Genomic DNA, 20,319 nt, shown 5'->3' with positions numbered 1-20,319 from the left:
ATGACTTTCTGGTAAAAGCAAAAATACAGAAGAGAAAAATAGATCTGTGGCTGCCAGAAGCTGGTGCTAAATTTATTTTTTATGTCTGTGCTTCTATTTCTGTTTTGTATATAAGTTCATTTGTATCTTTTTTTTTTTAAGTTTCCACATGTAAGCAATATCATATGTTATTTGTCTTTCTCTCACTGGCTTATTTCATAGAGTATGATAATCTCTAGGTCCATCCATGTTGCTGCATATGGCATTATTTCATTCTTTTTTATGGCTGAGTAATATTCCATTGTATGTATATACCACATCTTCTTCATCCATTCAACAGAGGTTAAGTAACTTTTAAGAGAGATCACATAGTTAATAATAACTGGCATACATCAAACTCAACTCAGGTAGTTTGGCTTAAAAGTATATGCTTTTACAGAAGTCTAGATGCCTCTCCAAAATTTTATTACAGAGCCACTGAAGGACAGGAAGCAGGTAAGTGACGTAACCATATGTGCAATTTAGAAAGATCACTATTATGCACTAAGACAATAGTTTGGAAGGGAAACAAGATCAAAAGCAAGAAAAACAGTCAAGAGTTCTTGTAATGGTCTGAGGGAGAAAACAAAGATGAGGACTTGATTAAAGCAGTGGCAGTAGGAAAAAGAACAAAAAAAGAGAGGACAGATGTTTAAGAAGATTATATATGATATAGTGACTGTGGCTGACATTGTTAGTTGCCTACATGACAGCCATTCTTTCAGATGGTTTCCCTGCCAGAAGAGCTTGCCTCCACGGTACAGGCTTTAAAAACCAAATAATTGCTTTCTTGACTTTGCTTGCAACTATGGATTTGATTTGATTCAATCTTAGCCAATGTAAAGTAGTGGGAAGTCTCTGTGTGTATGGTTGTAAAGAGCTGTCCCATTCTGATATAAAAGGTATTTGTTCCCTCGATCTTTATCTTTTGATAATAATGAGGACATAAATTATTCTTTAATTTGGTTGCTGGATTCTGTTTATTAATAGTATCTCTTATACTAGCAGACAGAATTGCAAGACAAGCTTTGAAACCTACTTAACTCTAACTAATCACTACTCTAATACTAAATTATTACACTTCTACAGGCACCAGTTTATTTAAACATACATGGCAGAGCCCAAACCAGCTGTAGCTTCACTTGATTAGTGTCTAGTAATTGCATTTCTATTTCTAGTAATTGCAAATTCTGTATCGCCTATTCTCTAGAGTAGCTATGCCAATCTAATTCCACAACTTCTCCCCTCTCTCTTCTACAGATGTCTTCACTTCCTATTTCCTTGAGAAAATACGTCTTTAGAATAGAACTCCATCAATCTCATGCCACCAACACCATAAATTTAAGTGCATTTACCCTGTTTTTCACCTTTGCTATTGTTAAAATAGAAGCAGCATCCTTCCTCCAGTATAAAACTAATCCACTCTCTACATGCTTCTTTGTGAAGACCTTTATTTATGCTCAAGTCTCTCCCATTTTAAAAACAAAATTCAACACAAAATTAAACCATGGTGATTTACACCCTTTAAATGAGTAAACTTCATTTTACGTAAATTATCTAATAAAACTGTTTTTAAAAACAAAACAAAATACCCCTCCACCCCCAACACACACACACATGTTTTCAACCTCACACTCCCTTTGTTACTCTGTCTTTCTGGTCTCCTTTGAAGACAGACTTCTTCATTAAAATCAAAATTTAGCTGCCTTACTGAGGTATAACTGACATACAATAAACTATACATATTTAAAGTACACAATCTGCTGAGTTTTTGAATCATGTATATACCTGAGAAACCATCATCACAATCAATGTAATAGACAGCCATTACCACCAAAGTTTCCTTCTACCTCTTGCAATACTGCCCCCTTCCACCCCTCCCCCCATCACATAACCTTGTCTGACAAACTTCTTGGATTAGTAATCTCTAGATTTGTTGTCTCCTTATTTTGCATCCATCCACTCAACCTAGATTCCATCCTCATGACTCCACTGTAAGTCACCAACACTTCCAAATATTTAATCTAATGAAGTTTCATTTCTTACTTGATTTCTTTATAGCACTTGACCACTTTCCTCTTCCTTGAAACTTTGGTTTCTGAGACCACATTCTCCTGGTTTCCCTTCTATCTCTCTGGCTACTCATTCTTATTCTCCTTTGAAGATACCTATTACACTGCCTGTCCTTTCTATGTTTGTCCCAGGTCTTCTTCTCTTCTCACTTCCCCTAGGCAATCTTACTTACTCATGACTCTAATGTTAATTTATATATAGCCAACCCTTGTTATTCGAGGATTCCATATTTGCAAACTCACCTACTCACTAAAGTTTATTTGTAACCTCAAAATCAAAGCTCATGGAGCTTTTGTGGTCAGTGGGGATCTGCATGTGCATGTCTCATATGCACCTCAAAAGGAACTCATCTTCTCTACCCCCAAACATGTTCTCCCTCAGTAAGCATGCCCACCACCTTACTAGTTGCCTACATGGGAAATTTATTTATACCAATCCATTACTAGCTCAGAATTCAGTGGTTTCTAAGGCAAGCCCAGATAAGATATCATTTGCCCAGTTATATCTGACTGAGGAAATGCATCTATTTCTAGGCTATGGGAAAAGAATTTCAGGTTTTGATTCTCCTATTCTATCCTGGGTCACCTGTATGTAAGAGTATGGGATGGTGGGGGATAGGGTGGGTTGGGAAGGAAGGCAGGTAAGGGGAGCACAACACAGCAGAGAGGATGAATATCTTGTAGAAAGGATTTCAAAAGACCATTTGGAAAAGACCAAACAAAAACACCCTAAATAAGCTGCCCTACCTGCATAAGATACAAATCTTCAATTAACTTTACTACACTTATTTCAACACTGTATACGAGTCTCTCAGAATCCTGTGAATGAGGTTTTAAAAAAAAAAAAAATATATATATATACATATATATATATATGCTTATTACAAATATGATACATGCTCATGATAAAAAATGTCACTAGTTCCAAAGGATATATATTGAAAAGTAAAAGATCCCCAATCCTTCATTACCATTCAGAGTTCAGAATTACCTATGTCATCTTCTTACAGATATTTCTTACATATATATAAGCATATACATGATTTTTTCTTTTTAACCATAAACAGAATCATTCTATATAAACTGCTCTGTACCTTGTCTTTATCACTTAATAATACACTAAAATCATTCTGTATAAGCACATGCAGAGAATATTCTTTCATGTTTCCTATATCAATGATCATCACTATCAGTTTGGGACAAGATACTAGGTATCATCCTTAATATGACCCTTTTTCATTTCCTAGATCCAATCTGTCTCCAATTCCTGTTGCCTTTATCTCAATTATCTTTCAATTTATTTCATTTCTTTTCATCTCCACAGCCACCACCCTAGTCCAGCCTACCATTATCTCCCCTCTGGATTAGTAATCTTTCACCAGATTCCTTGTAACCACTATGGGTGACCTTCAAACAACTGCAGCTAGAGTCCCAGGTTGGGAAGATGAAAAAGTTCTGGAGATAGATAGTGCTGATGACTGCACAACAATATGAATGTTATTAAATTTTTTTGTTATGTATATTTTATCATAATACAATAAACAAATAATGAACAACACACCATTTAATGGCTTCCCATTACTCTAAAAGTCTAAAATCCTTAACATGGTCTACAAAGCTCTGCCTTACTTCTTTCCAGGTTCATCTAACTTCCTATACTACAGCTTTCCTTTAGCTCCTTGATATTCTTTCCTCCCACCACCAGGGCCTATGTATATACACTTTCCATAATTTTGAAATGTTCTGCCTATCTTTGTACCTAATTCATTCCTACTCAGTCTTTAGATATCAGGTCAAACTTTACTTTCTCAGGGAAGTCTTCCCTTATCCTGTAGTCTAAGTCAAGTTTTTTGTTACACGTTCTTACAGAACCAGATTCCCTTTTAAAAAGCACTTACCTCAAACAAACGTGATCTAATTAAACTTAAAAGCTTTTGCACAGAAAAACAGACCATAAACAAAACAAAAAGACAACCTACAGGGACTTCCCTGGTGGTCCAAAGGTAAAGAATCCATCCTGCAATGCAGGGGACGCAGGTTCGATCCTTGGTCAGGGAACTAAGGTCCCACATGCTGCGGGGCAACTAAGCCCTTGCGTGCCACAACTACTGAACCTGCGCACCTCAACTAGAGAAAGAGAAAACCTGCATGCCACAACTAGAGAGAAGCCCACGCGCTGCAGCGAAGATGCCACGCACTGCAAGGAAAGACCCCGTGTGCCACAACGAAGATCCCGCAACTAACACCCGACACAGCCACAAGAAAAAAAAAAAAAAAAGACAACCTACAGAATGGGAAAGAACATTTGCAAATGATGCAACGGACAAGGGATTAATCTCCCAAATATGCAAACAGCTCATACAGTTTAATATCAAAAAAAACGAACAACCCAATCAAAAATGTCTACTTAGATGACCTAAGTAGACATTTCTCCAAAGAAGACATACAGATGGCCAAAAAGCACATGAAAAGATGCTTGACATCGTTAATTATTAGAGAAATGCAAATCAAAACTACCATGAGGTACCACCTCACACCAGTTAGAAGGGCCACCATCAAAAAGTCTACAAATAATAAATGCTGGAGAGGCTATGGAGGAAAAGAAACCATCCTACACTGTTGGTGGGAATGTAAACTGGTGCAGCTACTATGGAGAACAGTATGGAGGTTCCTTAAAAAACTAAAAACAGATCTACCACATGATCCAGCAATCCCACTCCTGGGCAAATATCCAGAGAAAACTATAATCCAAAAAGATATATGCACTCCAATGTTCACAGCAGCACTATTTACAGTAGCCAAGACATGGAAGCAACCTAAGTGTCCATCGACAGATGAATGGGTAAAGAAGATGTGGTAAATACATACAATGGAATATTACTCTGCCATAAAAAAGAATGAAATAATGCCACTTGCAGCAACAGGGATGGACCTAGAGATTATCACACTAAGTAAAGTAAGCCACAGAGATAAAGACAAATATCATATGATATCACTTATATGTGGAATCTTAAAAAAAAAAGATACTAATGAACTTATTTACAAAACAGAAATAGACTCACAGACATAGAAAACAAACATAGGGTTACCAAAGGGGAAAAGGGTGGGGGAGGGATAAATTAGGAGTTTGGGATTAAAATATACACACTACTATATATAAAATAGACAACCAACAAGGACCTACTGTATAGCACAGGGAACTACATTCAATATCTTATAATAACCTATAATGGAAGAGAATATAAAGAAAAGAATATATATATAACTAATCAGTTTGCTCTATACCTGAAATTAATACAACATTGTATATCAACTATATTTCAATAAAAATTTTTTAAAAGAGAGAAAAAAAGTTTTAAAAAGCACATATCTCGGTTTGTAATCATATATTATTAACACAAATATCTAATTAAAGTCTTTCTCTCCCACAAGGAAACTATAAACTCTACAAGAGCAAGAACTATATCTTATTTGCTTACCACTTAGCGTCTGTCTGGCACATAGCAGGTGTTCAAAATAATTTACCAAGTATGTGAATACAGATCTACCTTATTCTTTTTTTAAGTGTTAAAGAATTCCCCATAATTGATGTCATAATTTCTTTACCCAATCCCAGAATGATGGCATTTAACTTGTTTCCAGATTTTTACTATTATAAACAAACTGCTAGAATGATCACTCATGCCAGTGTATATCTATGAATGTATTTAACGTAATTCTTAAATGTAAAATTGCTGGTCAAATGAAAAGTGCATTTAAAATTTTAACTAATATTTCCAAATTATGCTCCTGTAAGGCTGAAAAGTATCCTCCAAGCAATCAACAATGTGTAACAGTACCAACTTCGATATACTTAATACTCAATTTGTATAATCAAAATGAACCTACTGGGCTTCCTTGGTGGTGCAGTGGTTAAGAATCCGCCTGCCAATGCAGGGGACACAGGTTCAAGCCTTGGTCTGGGAAGATCCCACATGCCACGGAGCAACTAAGTCCGTGCGCCACAATTACTGAGCCTGCACTCTAGAGCCCACGAGCCACAACTACTGAGCCTGTGTGCTGCAACTACTGAATCCTGTGTGCCTAGAGCCTGTGCTCCACAACAAGAGAAGCCACCACAATGAGAAGCCCGCTCACTGCAACCAAGAGTAGCCCCTGTTCGCAGCAACTAGAGAAAAGTCCACGTGCAGCAACAGACCCAACACAGCCAAAAATAAATAAATAAATTTATTAAAAAAAAAAAAAAATGAACCTACTGTTTGGCTGGGTGTGGGATAATAGAGAAGAGTGTTAGTTTTTATGTAAGAGAGGTGTTTTGTTTGGTTTTGTTTGTATTTTAATATCATACTAAGCATTTAAAATTAAAAATTAAGTTTATTATTCTTATAAAAGAAGTTTCAGCAAATGTGTTGCGTAGACAAAGCTAAGTGATTAGGAAAATGTTTCATCATTGACAGACTGTGGATAATTTGTGTATTTTAAAAATCATGTATTAATTTAACCTACAGATTCTCAAAAGCACTTTTCCTGTCATATTGATTGTTTTTCTAAGACTTTAGTCCATGTTTCAGTCATAGTACTGAGGCAGTAAAAAGGAGCAGAAAATCACAGTAAGAATATTCACACATAAGAATATACAAAAAATAGAGAAAAATGCTAACACTTTATATTAAACTAAATTTTTTTCTTCAACATATTAACATTTTGTTGTAGTTCTTTCTATTTTTTGTCCTCATACTTAATACACGTCATAGCATGCTTATACTACTATTAATTGCTTCTTTTCACTAAGCAGTATAGCATGTACGTTTATTTCTTCCATGACCTTAAATACAGACCCTTCTTCTCCAGTCTCAAGTAGCAGTAACAAAAAGCACCTGCATGGCACCCCCTTCTCGAGATCTTCACTATGTTCTTAACCTCTTTAAGCTTCCATTTTCTGATCTGACAAATGACAGCATTAGTTTAAACGACCTCTATATGATTAAAAGTTACAAGATTAAAGAGGAAATCCCTTTTGACTTAACTCTTCCCATTTAAGCTTTTCTAGAACATACCAGGCCTGTATTTAAGAAGGCAGACGCCAGCTTCCTCTGTCCCACCACTTAGTAAGCATATCCTGTTGAAAATAATTTGATTCTTGTGATTCTTGATAATTCAGGACTTTTAGATATTTCAGGATTAGTATTCTCATCAGAAGTGATCTTGGGACTGCCCTGGTGGCTTAGTGGTTAAGAATCCACCTGCCAATGCAGGGGACACGGGTTCAAGCCCTGGTCCAGGAAGATCCCACATAATGCAGAGCAACTAAGCCCATACGCCACAACTACTGAGCCTGCACTCTAGAGCCCATGAGCCACAACTACTGAAGCCCACACGCCTAGAGCCCGTGCTCCGCAACAAAGACAAGCCACCGCAATGAGAAGCACAGGCACCGCAATGAAGAGTAGCCCCCGCTTGCCGCAACTAGAGAAAGCCCGCAGGCAGCAACGAAGACCCAACACAGCCAAAAATAAATAAATCAAATTAAATTTAATTTAAAAAAAGAAGTGACTTTATTTGTAGTGATTCCAGATTATATACAAGAAATTCTTATTTAAATATAAAGAGAGATTAACCAAGATGGCGGAGTAGAAGGACGTGCTCTCACTCCCTCTTGCGAGAGCACCAGAATCACAACTGGCTGCTGGACAATCATCGACAGGAAGACACTGGACTTCACCAAGGAGGATACCCCACGTCCAAGGACAGAGGAGAAGCCACAATGAGACGGTAGGAGGGGCGCAATCAGAGTAAAATCGAATCCCATAACTGCTGGGTGGGTGACTCACAGACTGGCGAACACTTATACCACAGAAGTCCACCCACTGGAGTGAAGGTTCTGAGCTCCACGTCAGGCTTCCCAACCTGGGGGTCCGGCAACGGGAGGAGGAATTCATAGAGAATCAGACTTTGAAGCCTAGTGGGAGTTGATTGCAGGACTTCGACAGGACTGGGGGAAACAGAGACCCCACTCTTGGAGGGCTCACACGGAATAGTGTGCGCATCGGGACCCAGGGGAAGGAGCAGTAACCCTGGGGGAGACTGAACCAGACCTACCTGCTAGTGTTGGAGGGTCTCCTGCAGAGGCGGGGGCTGGCTCTGTTTCACCGTGGGGACAAGGTCACTGGCAGCGGAGGGTCTGGGAAGTACTCCTTGGTGTGAGCCCTCCCAGAGTCTGCCATTAGCCCCATCAAAGAGCCCAGGTAGGCTCCAGTGTTGGGTTGCCTCAGGCAAAACAACCAACAGGGAGGGAACCCAGACCCACCCATCAACAGTCAAGTGGATTAAAGTTTTACAGAGCTCTGACCGCCACAGCAAGTCAGCTCTACCCACCACCAGAGCCTCCCATCAAGCCTCTTAGATAGCCTCAACCACCAGAGGGCAGACAGCAGAAGCAAGAAAAACTACAATCCTGCAGCCTGTGGAACAAAAACCACATTCACAGAAAGATAGACAAGATGAAAAGGCAGAGGGCTATGTACCAGATGAAGGAACAAGAAAAAACCCCAGAAAAACAACTAAATGAAGTGGAGATAGGCAACCTTCCAGAAAAAGAATTCAGAATAATGATAATGAAGATGATCCAGGACCTCGGAATAAGAATGGAGGCAAAGATCAAGAAGATGCGAGAAATGGTTAACAAAGACCTAGAAGAATTAAAGAACAAACAAACAGAGATGACCAATACAATAACTGAAATGAAAACTACACTAGAAGGAATCAATAGCAGAATAACTGAGGCAGAAGAACGGATAAGTGACCTGAAAGACAGAATGGTGGAATTCACTGCTGCGAAACAGACTAAAGAAAAAAGAATGAAAAGAAATGAAGACAGCCTAAGAGACCTCTGGGACAACATGAAACGCAACAACATTCACATTATAGGGGTCCCAGAAGGAGAAGAGAAAGAGAAAGGACCAGAGAATATATTTGAAGAGATTATAGTCGAAAACTTCCCTAACATGGGAAAGGAAATAGCCACCCAAGTCCAGGAAGCACAGAGAGTCCCATACAGGATAAACCCAAGGAGAAACACGCCGAGACACATAGTAATCAAAGTGGCAAAAATTAAAGACAAAGAAAAATTATTGAAAGCAGCAAGGGAAAAACGACAAATAACATACAAGGGAACTCCCATAAGGTTAACAGCTGATTTCTCAGCAGAAACTCTACAAGCCAGAAGGGAGTGGCATGATATACTTAAAGTGATGAAAGGGAAGAACCTACAACCAAGATTACTCTACCCGGCAAGGATCTCATTTAGATTTGATGGAGAAATCAAAAGCTTTACAGACAAGCAAAAGCTAAGAGAATTCAGCACCACCAAACCAGCTCTACAACAAATGCTAAAGGAACTTCTCTAAGTGGGAAACACAAGAGAACAAAAGGACCTACAAAAACAAACCCCAAACAATTAAGAAAATGGTCATAGGAACATACATATCAATAATTACCTTAAATGTGAATGGATTAAATGCTCCAACCAAAAGACACAGGCTTGCTGAATGGATACAAAAACAAGACCCATATATATGCTGTCTCCAAGAGACCCACTTTAGACCTAGGGACACATACAGACTGAAAGTGAGGGGATGGAAAAAGATATTCCATGCAAATGGAAATCAAAAGAAAGCAGGAGTAGCTACACTCATATCAGATAAAACAGACTTTAAAATAAAGAATGTTACAAGAGACAAGGAAGGACACTACATAATGATCAAGGAATCAATCCAAGAAGAAGATATAACAATTATAAATATACATGCACCCAATATAGGAGCACCTCAATACATAAGGCAACTGCTAACAGCTATAAAAGAGGAAATTGACAGTAACACAATAATAGTGGGGGACTTTAACATCTCACTTACACCAATGGACAGATCATCCAAAATGAAAATAAATAAGGAAACAGAAGCTTTAAATGACACAATAGACCAGATAGATTTAATCGATATTTATAGGACATTCCATCCAAAAACAGCAGATTACACGTTCTTCTCAAGTGCACATGGAACATTCTCCAGGATAGATCACATCCTGGGTCACAAATCAAGCCTCAGTAAATTTAAGAAAATTGAAATCATATCAAGCATCTTTTCTGACCACAACGCTATGAGATTAGAAATGAATTACAGGGAAAAAAACGTAAAAAACACAAACACATGGAGGCTAAACAATACGTTACTAAATAACCAAGAGATCACTGAAGAAATCAAAGAGGAAATCAAAAAATACCTAGAAACAAATGACAATGAAAACACGACGACCCAAAACCTATGGGATGCAGCGAAAGCAGTTCTAAGAGGGAAGTTTATAGCTATACAAGCCTACCTAAAGAAACAAGAAAAATCTCAAGTAAACAATCTAACCTTACACCTAAAGAAACTAGAGAAAGAAGAACAAACAAAACCCAAAGTTAGCAGAAGGAAAGAAATCATAAAGATCAGAGCGGAAATAAATGAAATAGAGACAAAGAAAACAATAGCAAAGATCAATAAAACTAAAAGCTGGTTCTTTGAGAAGATAAACAAAATTGATAAGCCATTAGCCAAACTCATCAAGAAAAAGAGGGAGAGGACTCAAATCAATAAAATCAGAAATGAAAAAGGAGAAGTTACAACAGACACCGCAGAAATACAAAGCATCCTAAGAGACTACTACAAGCAACTTTACGCCAATAAAATGGACAACCTGGAAGAAATGGACAAATTCTTAGAAAGGTATAACCTTCCAAGACTGAACCAGGAAGAAACAGAAAATATGAACAGACTAATCACAAGTAATGAAATTGAAACTGTGATTAAAAATCTTCCAACAAACAAAAGTCCAGGACCAGATGGCTTCACAGGTGAATTCTATCACACACTTAGAGAAGAGCTAACACCTATCCTTCTCAAACTCTTCCAAAAAATTGCAGAGGAAGGAACACTCCCAAACTCATTCTATGAGGCCACCATCACCCTGATACCAAAACCAGACAAAGACACTACAAAAAAAGAAAATTACAGACCAATATCACTGATGAATATAGATGCAAAAATCCTCAACAAAATACTAGCAAACAGAATCCAACAACACATTAAAAGGATCATACACCACGATCAAGTGGGATTTATCCCAGGGATGCAAGGATTCTTCAATATACGCAAATCAATCAATGTGATACACCATATTAACAAATTGAAGAATAAAAACCATATGATCATCTCAATAGATGCAGAAAAAGCTTCTGACAAAATTCAACACCCATTTATGATAAAAACTCTCCAGAAAGTGGGCATAGAGGGAACCTACCTCAACATAATAAAGGCCATATATGACAAACCCACAGCAAACATCATTCTCAATGGTGAAAAACTGGAAGCATTTCCTCTAAGATCAGGAACGAGACAAGGATGTCCACTCTCACCACTATTATTCAACATAGTTCTGGAAGTCCTAGCCATGGCAATCAGAGAAGAAAAAGAAATAGAAGGAATACAAATTGGAAAAGAAGAAGTAAAACTGTCACTGTTTGCAGATGACATGATACTATACATAGAGAATCCTAAAACTGCCACCAGAAAACTGCTAGAGATAATTAATGAATATGGTAAAGTTGCAGGATACAAAATTAATGCACAGAAATCTCTTGCATTCCTATACACTAATGATGAAAAATCTGAAAGAGAAATTATGGAAACACTCCCATTTACCATTGCAACAAAAAGAATAAAATACCTAGGAATATACCTACCTAGGGAGACAAAAGACCTGTATGCAGAAAACTATAAGACACTGATGAAAGAAATTAAAGATGATACCAACAGATGGAGAGATATATCATGTTCTTGGATTGGAAGAATCAACATTGTGAAAATGAGTATACTACCCAAAGCAATCTACAGATTCAATGCAATCCCTATCAAATTACCAATGGTATTTTTTACGGAGCTAGAACAAATCATCTTAAAATTTGTATGGAGACACAAAAGACCCCGAATCGCCAAAGCAGTCTTGAGGGAAAAAAACGGAGCTGGAGGAATCAGACTCCCTGACTTCAGACTATACTACAAAGCTACAGTAATCAAGACAATATGGTACTGGCACAAAAACAGAAATATAGATCAATGGAACAAGATAGAAAGCCCAGAGATTAACCCACGCACCTATGGCCAACTAATCTATGACAAAGGAGGCAAAGATATACAATGGAGAAAAGACAGTCTCTTCAATAAGTGGTGCTGGGAAAACTGGACAGCTACATGTAAAACAATGAAATTAGAACACCCCCTAACACCATACACAAAAATAAACTCAAAATGGATTAGAGACCTAAATGTAAGACTGGACACTATAAAACTCTTAGAGGAAAACATAGGAAGAACACTCTTTGACATAAATCACAGCATGATCTTTTTTGATCCACCTCCTAGAGTAATGGAAATAAAAACAAAAATAAACAAATGGGACCTAATGAAACTTCAAAGCTTTTGCACAGCAAAGGAAACCATAAACAAGACGAAAAGACAACCCTCAGAATGGGAGAAAATATTTGCAAACGAATCAACGGACAAAGGATTAATCTCCAAAATATATAAACAGTTCATTCAGCTCAATATTAAAGAAACAAACACCCCAATCCAAAAATGGGCAGAAGACCTAAATAGACATTCCTCCAAAGAAGACATACAGATGGCCACAAAGCACATGAAAAGATGCTCAACATCACTAATTATTAGAGAAATGCAAATCAAAACTACAATGAGGTATCACCTCACTCCTGTTAGAATGGGCATCATCAGAAAATCTACAAACAACAAATGCTGGAGAGGGTGTGGAGAAAAGGGAACCCTCTTGCACTGTTGGTGGGAATGTAAATTGATACAGCCACTATGGAGAACAATATGGAAGTTCCTTAAAAAAACTAAAAATAGAATTACCATATGACCCAGCAATCCCACTACTGGGCATATACCCAGAAAAAACTGTAATTCAAAAAGACACATGCACCCGAATGTTCACTGCAGCACTATTTACAATAGCCAGGTCATGGAAGCAACCTAAATGCCCATCAACAGACGAATGGCTAAAGAAGATGTGGTACATATATACAATGGAATATTACTCAGCCATAAAAAGGAACGAAATTGAGTCATTTGTTGAGACGTGGATGGATCTAGAGACTGTCATACAGAGTGAAGTAAGTCAGAAAGAGAAAAACAAATATCGTATACTAACGCATGTATGTGGAACCTAGAAAAATGGTACAGATGAGCCGGTTTACAGGGCAGAAGTTGAGACACAAATGTAGAGAACGGACATATGGACACCAAGGGGGGAAAACTGCGGTGGGGTGGGGATGGTGGTGTGCTGAATTGGGCGATTGGGATTGACGTGTATACACTGATGTGTGTAAAGTTGATAACTGGTGGGAACCTGCAGTATAAAAGGACAAACAGACAGAACAGCTAATGCTGGGCTTTCATTGGGTTATTTGTATGGAAATATGTTGGTATAGATGTTTCGGACATTGCATGAAGTTTCTAGGGGTCTTGTGTGTTCTGGTATAATGTTGTAGGTCATGGTCCTGGTTGTTGCTTTAAAATGTATATCTCAGAAGTGACTAATTTTCTTGTCAACTGCATTATTGTGAACTTTCATCAATACTTTAACCGTGGTCATTTTTAAGTTTTTTGTCATTTACAGACAGTTCTGGGTGTACTCTGATGCTTTTGCAAATATGTTCCTATAAAAGGGTTTCATCTTCAAGAAATTCATGGAAAAGACTCTGACAAGTACAGGTTTCTGGTAACTGACTGTACTGCTGAAGTGAATGAATAAGCATTTTCAGAACTCTAATGAAAAACTGATGAACTCATAAAAGTGCTAACAAAAGATCAAGATGAAAAAAAAAATTAATTACATGGGACTGAGTGAACTGATGAGGATGAGTATAATTTTTGTGACTTTCTGTTTGAATTTAAAAAAAAAAATCCCACAAGGACTCAGAGGCAAAGAATATACAAATCAATTTTCACTGCAAAGTAAAGGAGCTGTTACAGTGGAGGATTACTGGACTGAATGTCAATATTATGACATAGTATGAGTGTGTTTCATGTTTGGTAATTGCAATCATTGTTGCTTTTGTTGTGGTCATCCATGTACAATGCTTGGTGTCAGTCTATTTATCTCTTGTAAAAATAAAATACAGTGTGTGTGTGTGTGTGTGTGTGTGTGTGTGTGTGTGTGTGAAAATTAAATAATAAATAAATAAATAAATTCAACTTAACCTTCCCTGTCCTCTAAATTTTAAATAAATAAATAAATAAATAAATATAAAAAGAAAAATCATTAATTATAATCTGTTTTTCTTCTTACTAATTCTACCACTGAAGCAGAATATAAAGGGACTAGCTTTTAGTGTTTTCTTTTAACTGTCCTAATTAATGGAATTTCACATATAATAAACTGTCAATTCTTTTCAACGTCTAGATTTATAGAAACATGAGCTCTTACCTTAACTGGGAAGCTACATTTTCCAGTACGAACTCCTTCTTCATCTGTCTGCCACTGATGTGGACGACTGGCCTCTGGAACATAAACATCTTTCTTTCTCCTAAAACTTTGCCGTAGTTTATTCATTTTAATTTTTACAAGCTGTAAAAGAAGTACGAAAAGGAAGTTATTACTTTCTCACATATTTAAAGTTTGGATTACCGTCCTAATAAAAAACTAGTATCCCAAATTAAAGATTTTGTTTTAGGGGGAAATGAGCAATTAGTATACTTCCTCTTAGAGTAACTCTAAATTCAAACAAACAAACCACTTCACTTTTTGAAAAGACAATTATAATGCTATTCTTGTAAAACAACAATAACCTGTTGTAGGATCTGAAGAGATGTTATTCTAAGAACTTTCAAGCACTTTAATTGCAATAATCCAATGAGTATTCCTCCTGATCTACCTCTCAAATCCATTCTAACTCCTGAATAAGGAAATTTGTACCTGTAGCCAAATTATAAACTGCTAACAATTTTTGAAAATATTCTGAAAACTTTGATCCTTATTAAGAAAAAATCATTCTGGAACACTGAAATCTGGGGATCTTTTTGGCTTACTATCAGAAGACACTAAGCAAAGCAGGGACTTTAATAGTCTTTTGTAAAAGATATTTTATAAAAAGAAATAAAGTTTCCTTTAAACATACTTAAAGAAGAAAAAGTTCTAGGATTACATTATTCTAAAGAAGAAATTTCTTGCAAGTAGTATGACATCAGAATGTACTTTCACATTCATAATCATTACAGATATGAAAGTAATCTAATAGTTTTCGATGACAAAGGTCCAAGTCTCATCATTAACTCTGTAAATTAAAAAGTATTAAACTACAGTCAGTGTTTTTGTTTTGTTACTGGAAGAGGCACTTCTCTAATGCTTTCAAAGGTACAGCAGAAATCACAAAACTACAGGGAAGGAAGACTTATCTGATAAGAAACAATGGAGCATTTAAGAGCCAATGAATAAACATAATGATTAAGTGTCCCTTTATAGGGCAAATCTCAAAATCTGAAACCAATACCTTCAGTTTTCTGTTAAGGAGCATTGCTCATTCTTTCCATGAGGGATTTAAGCACCTCAACCAGCCTAAAAAAGAGATCTTAACTTGAGAAAATGATGTGACAAAGCTATATAAAGGAAACATCTTCTCTGTCAGGAGTGTTAAATAACAAGGGATGGAACATTAATTCCCACATAACACCAATGAAAGACTTGAAAATCAAAGTTTGCATTCTGAGGAAAAATCATTTTGTATTTTAAAGTTCATAATGCCACAGCAGAACTATTACCAAATTAGCTAATTCACACAGACAGGCCAATCTTACCACACATTTTTCTTAAAAGGTAAAAATTCTGACAGATGAATGGTAATGTAAAAATCTCTGGATTTTCTAAAAATCAATTTATTATTTCTCAATTCAAAGTTGATTTATAGAGTAGATGAGGTAGATATTAAACAATCAAAGGACTCAACAAAAGGTAATCCATCCCTTTGCCTTTAAGTGATCACTCATTCCTAAACTACCTTAAATGAGAGTCTACCTTAATCTAACAGACTTCCAAAAAGAATTCCATAACCTTCCTTGATAATACATCCTGTTATATACTTTCATATCACATTTTAAAAATATACACAGATACAAATATAAGAAAATAAAAAGCACCTATATCCTTGCTCAAGTTGGCACCCTAAGAATCTTGAGGCAAAAAGCCTATATGATTCCTTTCTTTTTAATTTCTTTCTCTTAGCAAAAAAAGACTACACACCTACCCAGCTGGCCAACCCAAACACCTGAAAGTCATCCCCACTTCTATTCTTTCTCTGACCAATACCTATGGATCTTACCTCCTTAGTATATCTTGAATTAATTCCCCCACCCACCACATCGGTTCTACTATCCTCATTTTTGCTTAAATCATTGCAAAAGCTTAACAACTTAATGGTCTCTTTGCTTCCAAGAGAGGTCCATTCCAATCTGTTCTCCTGACTACTGCCATAGTGCTTTCTAAAACACAAATCTGACCATGCAATTACTCTGCTTAAAATCCTTCAATTGCATCACATCACTTTCAAGATAAAGTCCAAATTCCCAAGCATGGCAAACACAGTCCTTTTTTTGTCTGGCTTTACTCACCAGCCCCATTCACATGCTAAGCTCCAGCCATATGAAACTACTTACAGTTCTCCAAACAAGGCATGCTACCTTTCAGAGGCTCTGCACATGTTCCTTCATCTGCCTAGAAAGACCTTTCTCTATTTGCTTCTGTTGAAGTTTACTCATTTTTAAAGAGTCAGCTCACAGTCTTCATAGAAGCTAGCATTTTTTCTGACAAGCCCCTATCTGGTCTGGGTCCTTGCATTTCATATGATTCCCATGAACACCCTCCGCTTAACTCTATTACTCTACTCCTCAAGACTTACAGCAATTTTCTATTTCCTTTATGGTAGGCTATATCTTATTTGTTTAAACTTACTTGTTTATATAGTACCCCTGCATCCTAATACAGTACCTGTCATATATACGGCATACTATAAATGTGAAGAAATGAAAGATAAAATAAACCCCATCGTATTAGATGATATTTACTAGGTAGGATAAATGTAGACATGTAAGACCAGAGAATCATTGATGTTGCAAGAGACTGCATTTAATAGTAGGCCAAACTCCCACTGACAAAGGAACTACTTTGACAACTTCCCTTAGAGGAAGACATCCAACCTCTGTCTAAATAGCTCTATTACAAATTTATTTGCTCTTGGGCAGCTATTTATTGTTGTACCACTCTACTGACCAATAAGAGAACAGACCGGAAGTGTCAATTGGTTTGGGGGTCTAAATATCATGTCACTTTCAGTACTAAAATGCTTTGCAATCAGCATTTCTACAAAGAAAATTATGTGTCAGTGATTCTTGAACTATGCTTTAGGTAGCCCTAGGATTTCCACAGAGGAGTACCCAGGACCACCAGTTGTTTGGAAGGGAAGAGAAGGAGGTTAGAAGACTGGACAAAACTCTCAGGAGGAGCTTCAGGTCCCTGTCACAGCTTCAAACAGACAAGCTCCACCTTCTCTGATTTACATGTTGGGGTTCCATGTAAAAGTTTAAGGAAAGGGTTTCACAGCCAGAAATTTTTGAAAGTTAGTGATATTAATTATAATTGTTCTAAAATGAACTTGGCAAAGTGAAAATACACAATGATAGTATCTTGCTTGTTACTTCTTAACGAGTAACTACCACTGGCCTGTAAAATAATCTAGCAATTAAGATAATAATTAATACAAGGAAGAAACCAAACATTCTGTTTTCAAGTAATCTATGTATAATGATTTTGCTTACAAAAAAAAAAACAGATAATAAGAAAAAAATAAAAAATGTTAATTCAAAGTAACGTTTACTATTGGTCCTCAGCAAGGTTGAACTTTACTCCCAAATAAAGAAAATCATACCCCTTGTGACAGTCCTGGTTGAATATGGGTAAAGAATATATTCTTTTAACTATAAAACCTGAGAACCAACTTATTTTGTCCTTTCCTACAAACTAAATTTTTAAAAAATGAAATCCCCATTCTACTAGAATTTTCAAAGATCACTAGGTACAACTTAATTGCCAAATTCAGAAAATCTTTTCACAGTTCTCATTCCTTAAATGCTCTGCAAAATTTGACACCACAATTCCAGCTCTCCTTTGTATATGTGTTTCCTCCCTGCCTTCCACCGTCCCCATACTCTACTCCTCTGGTTTATCTTCTTCACTTCTGTCTCTACTGATGCCTTTGAGGGCTTCCTCTACCTTCTCCTACACATTGAGGGTATTCCCCAAATATCAGTCCTCCACTGGTGTTCTCTTTGCATTATCACTCTTGGAGAAATAATCAACACAAACTATTACCTCAACTATGATCATTTCCTAATTGTACTCTTAAGTCTTACTCTCTTACTCAAATTTCTACATTTGGGTGCATCAGCGCTGTCTCAATCACATTAATTTAAAGTTAAATCATCACCTCTTATCTCCCATTCCTTCGGTCTTCCCTCCTCTGACCCAATTTGTTTAGGTCAGTAAAAACTGTTTGAAAACTTACCATGTGCTGGGCCCTGTTATTAATGCTAGTGGATACAGAAATTAGTAAGACAACTTGCCTTTTGGTGGCTCTCTTCCCCTATAAAAGGTTAATTTCTGCACAATATGGGGAATGTAATAATAATACTATACACAGTATGGCCTAGAAGCAGTCTAGGTTCAGGAAACATTTCCTGTAGGAGATACTGCCTGAGTTAAGTTTTAAAAGAACAAACATTAGCCACATACTGTGTGGAGTAGGAGGGAAAAGATATTTCAGGTAGAGGCAACAGCATCAACAAAACACAGATTCAGGAAATCTATGAATTAACTGAGTCAACATGATGTAACTGTGCTCCAGGAAAGTATTTTGCCCAAAATGAAAATGATAAGACTGTAAGCCAAGAATTAGCTTCACTGTGTCAGGAAAGTTTTACGAACTAATTTATCTGGGCAAACAATTTGTACATCAGGGCAAACAGCTCTCCTGACAGGATAACAGACTGCTTCAAGAACCTTTTCTTGTTAAGTCCACTAATTTTAAATATTGTGTCACAAACTTTGCCCATCCCAGCCAGTTCCCCACCTTGAAGGACCTGCCTTAAACCATGTGAGTCCAGATCTCAAAACCCTAGAAATACCCTTTCCTAACTTCCCCTAACTACCAAGATTCTGTCAAAGTGGTGCTCTCCCTTGCTGCAGTAAGTTTAATAAACTCAGCTTTGCTTGATCAACAGGACTCTCTTTATGGGGAAAGTCAAGAGCAGGAATTATTACAGAAGGTGAGGAAGAGGGAGAAATCCAAATATGAGTCCTAAGTTTTAGGCCTCAGTAAAATGGATAGATGAATTCAGCAAACTGAATTGTTGAATTTGAGGGGTCTGTTTATAGGGCTTCTAGGTGGAGATATGTATAAGCCTGAAGTTCAGGGAAGAGATCAGGGCAACCACAAGCAGTCACGATGGGTGAAACTTTTCTTGTGATGATCTCATTATTTCCCTATTTTTCCTAATAGGAGTTAGGATACAGTAAGTAGAATTAAACCCAGCACACTCAAACATGAATAAATAGAGGTACACACACCATATAACTGGCCAGTATGAATTTACATAGCCATAGCAGTGATTAAGTTTTTGCAATGCTTGCATTCTGGATAGTAAACAGCCACTGTGCTGAGCCCCTAGCCTAGGATCTACCCCTTGACCTTCCACAATCCAACAACTGGTTCAGCTGAGTAGTAAGGCCAGTGAATGTTTTGACTGGTCAGTAACAATGTAAGTCAGATTCCAAAAGTCTCATCTCTCTCAGGCACAGTTGTTGGCTTCCTACAGGGTCCCCAGAGGGTTGGCCTGCCTTCATGTGCCTCTGTCCGGTCCCAGGTAGGCACAGCAAGGATGATACAACAGTATTCACCAGCCCTCCACCCTGTCCACCATGGTCCTGAATGTTGGCCCCCATCGCCACATGTTCTCCCAGTGAAATGTGGAATAAACTTGTTAGGGGAGACAGTACCTTTAGCGGTGACACTAGCTTCCCAGTAGTCAAACAGACTAACTAGTTCTTCGTTAGGCTGGATAAAAAA

General features: G+C 37.2%; 1 protein-coding gene across 15 annotated transcripts in view; it reads right to left on the bottom strand.

Annotated features, from left to right (window-relative positions):
• NUMB (NUMB endocytic adaptor protein) overlaps window positions 1–20,319 on the bottom strand; it is a 182,354-nt gene that overhangs the window by 56,551 nt on the left and 105,484 nt on the right. For 14 of the 15 annotated variants that reach the window (XM_082383895.1, XM_082383886.1, XM_082383900.1 and 11 more), the window contains one exon: window positions 14,634–14,774. In XM_082383895.1, the coding sequence (XP_082240021.1) occupies window positions 14,634–14,759 (126 nt within the window). In that variant the 5' untranslated portion in view covers window positions 14,760–14,774. Of the gene's footprint in view, window positions 1–14,633; window positions 14,775–20,319 lie in introns of those variants that run through there. The other variant, XM_082383887.1, reaches the window with a different exon arrangement.

The sequence above is a fragment of the Balaenoptera borealis genome (assembly GCF_965194805.1).
Source record: "Balaenoptera borealis genome assembly, chromosome: 3".
NCBI classification, from domain to species: Eukaryota; Metazoa; Chordata; class Mammalia; order Artiodactyla; family Balaenopteridae; genus Balaenoptera; species Balaenoptera borealis.
The sequence above is the reverse complement of the archived record's forward strand: the minus strand, read 5'-3'. Positions and strand labels throughout refer to the sequence as shown.